Source organism: Nerophis lumbriciformis, linkage group LG06, assembly GCF_033978685.3.
Source record: "Nerophis lumbriciformis linkage group LG06, RoL_Nlum_v2.1, whole genome shotgun sequence".
Taxonomy (NCBI): domain Eukaryota; kingdom Metazoa; phylum Chordata; class Actinopteri; order Syngnathiformes; family Syngnathidae; genus Nerophis; species Nerophis lumbriciformis.
The window spans coordinates 41,658,088-41,668,373 of record NC_084553.2 but is presented as its reverse complement, the minus strand read 5'-3'; the positions used below and the strand labels follow the sequence as shown (position 1 = coordinate 41,668,373).

The 10,286-nt window shown below is 43.5% G+C and overlaps 1 protein-coding gene across 4 annotated transcripts in view; it reads left to right on the top strand.

Moving 5' to 3' along the window:
* The first annotated feature begins 325 nt into the window (after positions 1 to 325).
* The window catches only part of smyd3 (SET and MYND domain containing 3), a 136,998-nt gene continuing 127,037 nt past the window's right edge, over positions 326 to 10,286 (top strand). For 2 of the 4 annotated variants that reach the window (XM_072913374.1, XM_061964363.2), the window contains exon 1: positions 326 to 555. In XM_072913374.1, the coding sequence (XP_072769475.1) occupies positions 395 to 555 (161 nt within the window). In that variant the 5' untranslated portion in view covers positions 326 to 394. The remainder of the gene's footprint in view (positions 556 to 10,286) is intronic. The other 2 variants (XM_061964362.2, XM_061964361.2) reach the window with 1 other exon arrangement.

Here is a 10,286-nt window from a genome sequence, read left to right as displayed (position 1 = left end):
GTTCCAGAGAAAAGCGACACTCCCATTTTCTCTGAACTTACTTGATTATTCACGCAAAGTAACGATAAACATTGCAATACACACGAAATAAGTAGTTTGAATTGAAGTTGTAAAATAAGTAGGGAGGACATTATTTAAGATATTAATACAGGACTAGTATTATTATTAGTAGTGGTCATAGTACGTCTTTCAACTAAATTAAGAATTTAAACTGTGTAAAAATTGTAGTTTTTGCAGTAATGATTATGAAATTTACATTTTAAATAATGTGTGACGTCATTACGTCTTACGTGATGACGCGGTATTATGTCGTCAACACGTAGCTTAGCGTACGTCGTGCGTGCGTAAACATTTGTCTGGCGGCTCGCGCGGGCTTATATAAACCCGACAATTAATGGCGTCCACGTTGGAGGGGTTTGTAAGCCCGGGGAAAGGTTACGGCCTGCGAGCGACAAGCGGCATTAAACGTGGCCAGTTGCTCTTCTCCTCCGAGCCCATGGCGAGCTGTGTCTCCAACAAAGTGGCCAAAGATGTCTGCCATCGCTGCTTCGCACAGTAAGGGACGCATTTTGCTGGTCTTCAACGTTAGCAGTCTACCTGTTGTAAACACTAGCTACTGTAACGTGTGTTAGCACATGTGAATTATTTCAGGAGAAGACTTCCGGTTTCTATGGTTTTAGGCCACTAGATGGCGACATTCGCTCATTCTCTCGAATGCAGCTGTGTGACATGACGTATCTCCTTGGACTTCAGATCAGTACATTTTTGTTCTCTGAAAATGGACAAACATTTTTACAGACCTGAGTCAATTCCAAAAAAAAACCTACTTGAGAAGAGGACACCTGGGCTGTCCAGTGATATGTGATTTGTGGAGATCTCTCAAAAATGGCTGCCATACCCACCAGTGTTTTTTTTATTTTATTTGTGTTTTTAATTTATCTCGTGATTGTGCTTTCAAAGATAAACTAATTTGGGAGCAGCTATCGATTAGTTTTAATAATTGAGTAATCTAAAGGTTATTTGTTCAATTAATCAAGTAGTTGGATAAAACACACTTTATATATTTAATGCGCATTTTAGGGAAAATATTACAAAAAAAACTTTGAAGAGGGCATATTGTGATTTTTTTCCAAATTTAAAACACTTTCTTGTGGTCTATATAACATGTAATGGAATGGTAATTATTTTGTCAAAAATTTGAATACCGTATTTTTCGGACTGTAAGGCGCACTTAAAATCCTTTCTACTTCTCAAAACTCAACAGTGCGCCTTATAACCCGGTGTGCCTAATATACGGAATCATTTTGGTTGTGCTCATCGACCTCAAAGCTATTTTATTTGGTACATGGTGAAATGATAAGTGTCACCAGTAGATGGCAGTCACACATAAGAGATACGTGTAGACTGCAATATGATGGCAGTCACACATAAGAGATACGTGTAGACTGCAATATGACTCAAGTAAACAACACCAACATTTTAAAAGGTTCCATCGAAAGTATATAACATTACACACGGCGCTCAAAAATCTATCAAAATGTTTTAATACGACCTTGAAGCCGCACCGCTTGATGGGTTGTACTGTGCTTCAACATACGAGTATTATTACGGCGTGTATAAGGTAAGACATATTATCTGACCTTTTGTTTCGCAATGTTATTCAAAAGCAACTTTTCTTACCTTCTGGTACCTGCTGATCTGTATTTGGGATCTGCAGAAGTCCTGAAAATTTGCGCATGTCCACCTTTGTAGTCCGTGCCGACTCCGTAGTCGATAAGTTTCATCTTTTTCTTTATCTTCTGGTTATGGGACATTCACCCTCCGCTGTTGCCAATTCTAATACAAAATAGTGTAAAGCTCCCGTCCTTGTACGCTACACCGGTACAACAAAGATGACGGGGAGAAGACGCGGTCGAAGGTGAGCCACGTAAATAAGACTGCCCACAAAACGGCGCATCCTAAAGCGCCTGTCAGAAAGCGGTTTGAAGATGATCTGTAAAACATAATCCGTGCAAGATTTTGACCAAAGAACCACCATTACATGTTATGTAGACCACAAGGAAGTGTTTTCCATTTAGAAAAAATAAATAAAAAATGACCCCTTTAATGCGCCCTATAATCCGGTGCGCCCTATGGTCCGGAAAATACGGTAGATTGTTTTACAGACCGTTTTCAAGCCGCTTTCTGACCCTCTCTTCAGGATGCGCCGTTTTGTGGGTGATCTTAGTTACGTGCCTCCACTTCGACTGCATCTTCTCCCTGTCATCCACGTTGTAGTTTTTAGCGCTTCCAAATGGAGTCTACAGACAGATATAAGTTTGAACGACACGCTACTTTGTATTAGCAATGGCAACAGCAGAGGATTTTGACCTGCATGTGCATGTGCGAGCCAGTCTGCCCCACAACAAGAGGATAGAGAAAAATAAGGGGCTTATTAACCACAGTGTTGAAATACAATGGTGGATCTTGGTGTTTAATCACTAAATAAAATAACAAATTTCCTCTCTCATTTATAAAGAGTCATTACAAGAGAAATCAATGTTAGTTTGTAGCTGTACCTTTGCTGAATGCCATTATACTCGTGCGTGCGTGCGTGCGTTGGTCAAGAGACAAGTCAATGTCATGCTCATGTTATTGAGATACTGAATAAGGGGCATGGGGTGTAGTGTACTGTCCAAGCCTAAGTTATTCATTGATTTGGTATTAGTGAGAGGTGTGTAAAGTTGAACTGCTGCCATCAAACAGCGGTAGGACACACACACACACACACACACACACACACACACACACACACACACACGCACACACTCATTCACACACTCAAAAAGCCAAAGGCATAGATTAGCTTGCGAGGTGTAAGTTTTTTACTAAAACACCATTAGTGACAGCATGACACCAAGATGTGTGAGTGTGCACATTTGTGTTGTGTGCCAAGATGTTTCTTATCTTGGTGTGTGTGCGTATATGTGTACAGGTGGAAGTGTGGGGCATGATGGCATCAAAGCTAAAGGTAATTACAGGGCTCAAAAGCTTGGATGTAAGTAATGACTGATATGCTTAAAGAAACTATACACACACATTAGCAGCAGGGAAAGAGCCTGAGGTCAACAAACAATTATTACACTTGAAAGCAGCTGGGCGAGGAGGGTTAATCATGGTAGTAAAGACGGGAAAAGGTTTTATACTAAATGCTTCAATTGCTAAGTTAAAAATAAGTTCCATTTTCACTGTAAAGTCTTTACTGCATTGACAGAGTTTGAGCATTTTGTGCTGCCTACAACTTCCCTTCACATTTTTGCCAATCGAATTTGTGCCGCAGTAGTAGTGGTGGGAATCCTTGGGCAACTCATGATTTGATTACAATTACGATTCAGGGGCTATGATTTGATTATTTATACAGCTATAATATATTGAATTGTATATTATTAATATTATTGTGTATATTGTTAATGTCCATCCATCCATCTTCTTCTGCTTATCCAAGGTTGGGTCGCAGGGGCAGCAGCCTAAGCAAAGAAACCCAGACTTCCCTCTCCCCAGCTACTTTGTCCAGCTCCTCCCAGGGGATCCCGAGGCATTCCCAGGTTAATTGGGAGACATAGTCCCCCCAACATTTACTGGGTCGTCCCTGTGGCCTCCTACTGGTCGGACGTGCCCTAAACACCTCTCCAGGGAGGAGTTCGGGGGGTATCCCGACCAGATGCCCGAACCATCTCATCTGGCTCCTCTCGATGTGGAGGAGCGGCGGCTTTACTCTGAGCTCCTACTGAATGACAGCGTTTCTCACTCTATCTCTAAGGGAGAGCCCCGCCACTCGACAAAGGAAATTAATTTCAGCCGCTTGTATTCATGATCTTGTTCTTTCGGTCATAACCCAAAGCTCATGACCATAGGTGAAGATAGGGGCGGAGATCGACCGGTATAACGAGAGGTTTGCCTTCTGGCTCATGTCTTTTTTCACTGCGACAGACTGCAGATGTCTCATCAATCCGCCTGTCGATCTCATAATCCACTCTTCCCTCACTCGTGAACAAGACTCCGAGGTACTTGAACTCCTCCACTTGGGGCAAGATCTCCTCACCAACGCTAAGATGGCACTCCACCCGTTTCCGGCCGAGAACCATGGACACGCACGTACTGATTCTCATCTGAGAACTGTTCCAGTGAGAGCTGAAGATCCTGGTCAGATGAAGCCAGCAGGACCACATTATCTGCAAAAAGCAGAGACCTGATCCTGCAGCCACCAAACCGGATCTCCTCAACACCATGACTGCACCTAGAAATTCTGTCCATAAGTGTTATGAAAAGAATCGGCAACCAAGGGCAGCCTTGGCGCAGTCCAACCTTCCCTGGAAACGGGTGCGACTTACTGTGGTAATGCAGACCAAGCTCTGACACTGATCATACAGGAAACCGACCGCCACAATCAGGCGGTCCGGTACCCCATACTCTTTGAGCACTCCCCACAGGACATCCAGAGGGACATAGTGAAATGCCTTCTCCAAGTCCACAAAACACATCTAGATTGGTTGGGCAAACTCCCATGCTCCCTCGAAGATCCTGCTGAGAGTATAGAGCTGGTCCACTGTTCCACGACCAGGACGAAAACCTCACTTCTCCTCCTGAATACGAGGTTCGACTATCCTGCATAGCCTCCTCTCCAGTACGCCTGAACAGACCTTACTAGGGAGGCTAAGGAGTGTGATCCCACGATAGTTGGAACACACTCTCCGGTTCCCCTTCTTAAATAGAGGAATCACCACTTCGGTCTGCCAATCTAGAGGCACCACCCCCAATGTTTAGGCAATGTTGCAGAGTCTTGTTAACCAAGACATCCCCACAACATCCAGAGCCTTAAGGAACTCTGGGCGTATCTCTATTCACCCTCGGTGTCCTGCCACCGAGGAGTTTTTTACTTACCATGGCAACCTCAGCTCCAGAAATAGGAGATTCCACCACAGATTCCAGAGACACTGCTTCCTCACAGGCAGACGTGTAGGTGGGATTGAGGAGGTCTTCGAAGTATTCCCACCACCGATTCACAACATCCCGAGTCGAGGTCAGCAGCACACCATCCCCACTATACACGGTATTGACAGTGCACTGCTCATACCAGTCGGACGTGCCCTAAACACCTCTCTAGGGAGGCGTTCGGGGGGGGCATCCCGACTAGATGCCCGAACCATCTCAGGCGGCGCATGGTGGTCCAGAATTACTTCGAAGTTGTCCGGAAGTCGTTTTCCATGGCTTCCTCGAAGTCTTCCCATGTCCGAGTTTTTGCCTCCCCCACCACCAGAGCCGCACACCACTTGGCCTTTCGGTACCTATTCGCTGCCTCCGGACTCCTACGAGCCGAAAGGACCCAATAGGACTCCTTCTTCAGCTTGATGGCATGAGATTACCGCCACGACAGGCATCAACTACCTTGCGGCCTCAGCTCCGATCGGCTGCCTCAACAATAGGGGAACGGAAAATGGCTTACTCGGACTCAATTTCCAGCGCCTCCCTTGTGACATGTTCAAAGTTCTTACGGAGGTGGGAATTAAAACTCTCTCTGACAGAGACTCTGCCAGGCGTTCCCAGCAGACCCTAACAATGTGTTTGGGCCTGCCAGGTCTGATCAGCATCCTCCCCCACTATCGTAGCCAACTCGCCACCAAGTGGTGATCGGTAGAAAGCTCCGCCCTTCTCTTCAAAACATGAGACCGCAAATCCGATGACACAACCACAAAGTCGATCATCGAACTGTGGCCTAGGGTGTCCTGATGCCAAATGCACATATGGACACACTTATGTTTGAACAGGATGTTTGTTATGGACAATCTCTGAGAAGCACAAAACACCACTCAGGTTTACATCCAGGCAGCCATTTCTCCCAATCACACCTCTCCGGGTTTCACTGTCGTTGCAGCAAAACAAGGGAATCACCCGGGGAAGCACTCTCCAGTACTCCCTTTAGTGAATCCAAAAAGGGCGGGTAATCTGAACTGCTGTTTGGTGCGTAAGCACAAACAACAGTCAGGACCCGTCCCCCCCACCCGCAGGCAGAGGAAAGCTATCCCTTTCGTCTACTGGGTTAAACGCCAACGTACAGGCTCTGAGCTGCGAGGCAACAAGTCTTGCCACACCCGCCCGTCGTCTCTCACTATTTTCAACGCCAGAGTGGAAGAGACTCGAGCCCCTCACGAGAGGACTGATTCCAGAGTCCTTGCTGTGCGTCGAAGTGAGTCCGACAACATCCAACCATAACTTCTCCACCTCGCGCACCAGCTCAGGCTCTTCCCTGCCCCCCCAGCGAAGTGGCGTTTGACGTCCCAAGAGCTTGTTTCTGTAGCCAAGGATCGGATCGCCGAGAGCCCTGTCACATTGCACCCGAACTCTATGCCCCCACCTGTGAGTGGTGAACCCATTGGAGGAGGGACCCACGTTGCCCTTTCGGGCTGTGCTACCAGGCGCTCGCTATCGAGCCCCACCTCCTCAAGGGAAATCTGGGTCCTTGATTGTGTTTTTTCATAGAAGTCTTAGAGCTACTCTTTGTTTGGTCCCTCACCTAGAACCTATTTGTTTTGGGAGACACTGCCATGGGGCATAGAAGAACCCAGACAACCATAGCTCCTAGGATCATTGGGACACTCAAAGTCCTCTACCACAATAAGGTGGCAGCTCAGGAGAGGTGACTGTTCATGTATTGTATATTATTATTATTATTACATACTCTAAACGTATACATTTACTTATAAATAATATGTCTACAAGGTTCCTCCTTTGGCTATTGACATATGCAGTAATGTGCCATTTCTGGGTAATGGATGTCAACAGTATATATGGGAATACTAGATACATGAGAACTGTAGTTGCCTGCTAAGTGATAAAATAAATAAACGACCCTATTGGCAAGCAGGCATCCTTGATTTAATTTTAGTGCCTTCTAAAACCACAGAATATTCAGACACTTTGGCCCCAGTCGCCATGAACTCGCGGCTCAAACACGAGTGTCAACTATTAACTCATTCATGTCTATGGCCGAAAGTTTTTCCAGCCGGCGGCGACACTGTACGGATATTATTGCTCTACTTGCTAATTTCCTCATTTTAACTGGTTACTCTGCTGCAACGCATTTCCTATCTACCCTTTGTTGAAGTGTACAAATCATTTATTCTTTATTTTTTTCACTACTTCGCATTCAACCTAGTTTAACGCTGCGGCAAGCATAGCTTGTCCTCTCCTCCCTCCTCTGTGTGTGTTCACGCTAACCCCCCTGATACACAACGTTAAAAGAATGTTGGCTAATGGTTCTCCCATGATTATTTTGAACCAAACGTAGAACTAGCGTTTAGAGAACATTAGCATTAATGCTGCATTTTAGAACCCTCTGTATTACTTTATTTAACGTACCTAAATAATAAATTTTTGGACATTTGTCTATTGAATCTTGAATAGCCCACGTTCTAATCGTGATGCATTGGAGAATCAATCATTTTCCCCCACCTCTACCGAGTAGCACTCAAATAAACTCTGCAATTCAGCTGTTCAATCCAGGCATCTCAATTTACCTGAGGGACGCTGGAGTAGTTATTAATTTTAGAACAACTACATGACTATATTCATCCACCAATTCTACCAGAAGCACATAGTACCACTGAGCTATGGTAGGCATTAGCAGTAGCCATGAGGGAATTCATTTTGAGCTTGTCAACACATTGGAAATGGCAGAAGGTCATTACTCAACAGAGCAGTCATACTCAAGATGTCAGAAAAGAAATCGCAGTAACAATAACACATACAGTATACAGGGCTACTACTTCTACTATTACAGGCTAAAAAGACAACTACTGTGTCATTTCTAAACATGTTCTTTGAGCAAAAAGATGCAGAAAATCTCGCTGGGAACCAGCATCTCTCCTACTGCTGGCAGTCCTTCCTATTTCCCAGCATGCTTTCAATCATCAATCAAAGATTACTTATATAGCCCTAAATCACGAGTGTCTCAAAAAGCTGCACAAGCCACAACGACATCCTTTCCTAAACCCCCCCCCCCCCCGGTGCAATGGAAGTCGAGTGGATCTAGCATAATATTGTGAAAGTCCAGTCCATAGTGGATCTAACATTTGCGGCACTTGTTTTGTAAAACGCTGATAGTCACATGTTTAGAGGTAATGTAATTGTTGGTTATTATTCCCCATAGTAGTAGTAGTTGCCTTATATGTGTTTGTTGCATTGTACCTTTTTTTTAATTTATTGTTGTTCTGTCAAGTGTGGTTCAAGATCACCACACTATATTTAACCATTAGCCGCCCAGCGTGTGAAGGTTGCTTTTACACTAAACGTTAATGTGAAATAGTGGGGTTAACATATGGTCCTGCAGGCTGTAAATGGCCAAGGGGTCGTGGGTTAGAGACTACTAGTCTAACTCAACATCCACTGTATTGTTTGTTGTGAAGACAAACCAGGAACAGCAATGTGTAACAAAATCTCACCTATTTATTTCTCTAACAGTAAAATAATCTAGTCCCTACCAGCTGTTAAGACAACCCGCTTTTTAAAGCATCCATACATTCATTCGTTGTGATTCCTAAATTAGGAAGAAAAAAAAATTCTAATATTTTTGACTTTATTTTGATTTGTAAAAAAAAAAATACAGTCAGACATAACAAAGCAAAGACACTGGCATAAAAAAAATCACATTTTACCAACAAAAATACAGGATATCAACAGAACAAAATGGAAACTGATTACAATGGAAACTATCTACTGAGCCCTTTTCATTCATCACACTTCATTGTGTGTCTGGGCATGTATGTGACTGTGTGTCTTTTTTTATATGACACCAATAGCTCACTCATTCTCTCTCTTTGGACTGCTCCAAAAGACATTACACCAATGCACACGTGAGAACAAGGCACACCATAAACAGCATGTCTAAAAGTTTTTAATAGAAAATCTTTTGATTGAAAAGTCAGATCAACTCATTTCCCATGTGGCCGTGTATCACTTCCAAACATGAACCCACTCTGGCAGACGGCCCACTCTAGAGCTTTGTGCTCAATTTCAACCCTCGAGCTAGTTGTGGTGCACAAAGCAAGCAAACAACAAAATAATCTTGCATTGGTGCAAATGTTGAAAATCTGAGTTCATCAGACAAAACCCTCCTTTCTTCATATTACACATGCAATACAAAGTGGATGCAGTTCACTGTCCCCACTGTGTATGGTGGGGATGGTGTGCTGCTGACCTTGACTTGGAATGTTGTGAATTGGTGGAAGGAATACTTTGAGAACCTCCTCAATCCCACTGACTCGTCTTCTGGTGAGAAAGCTGTGCCCGTGCCTCAGTGGCATAGCCCACGGGAGTGAAAGAGGGGAACTGCACTTTTTTTTGGGAATTTTGCTTATCATTGTCACAATCCTTTTGAGAGACAAGAACACCTAATGTATTTTTTAATGCGATATAACTCGTTAACATATGTAAATAAAAGTCAGCTAACAATGAAGGTAATGGGAGCTAGTCTATTGTGTTTATTCCGACCATAAAACCCAAGAAATAACCATCCAAAAAGCGGCAACAATGCTCCATTTACATTTCGTGACCCGTATATTAACCGAGTATGGGCGATATTGTTATTATAAGCGCTAACGTAAAGGACTTACATTTAGCGCATTGATCAGAGAGCGGCAACTTCCTTATGCTGCTATATTGACATCAGCTGGACAGCTGCTTTCTCGCCCAGGAGCTGGGGAAAGTTTATTTTAGATTATAAATCATGCCATTCATTTACCATGAATTGATTAACGTTGACCCCGACTTAAACAAGTTGAAAAACTTATTCGGGTGTTACTATTTAGTGGTCAATTGTACAAAATATGTACTGTACTGTGCAATCTACTAATACAAGTTTCAATCAATCAATCAAAGCCTTTTACTTGGATAGTAAAATGATGTGGACATAAACTCTGAAGTTGGTAAACTCTGACAGCCAAATTAGACCTGGAGATGGCAAGAAAGACGCTGTTTTGCACCCACTTTTTTTTAACCCATCGAGAGGATTATGAGTCATTCTTTATCTAAACGGAAATATATCAACATCCTTACAGTCGGCATCCCAGTGAGAGCAGTCATTGTATAGTAAGTGATGTTTAATTATGTGTGTTGCCTCTCATGAAGTCTGCATGAGTTGTAGCCAATCACTAGAACGTTCCTATTCTGTAACCCTGTACACTGTTTGTTTGTCTAATCTTGAATGGGTTTGTGCTGAAAACAAAGTTTTGTTGTACTTGTGCAATGACAAT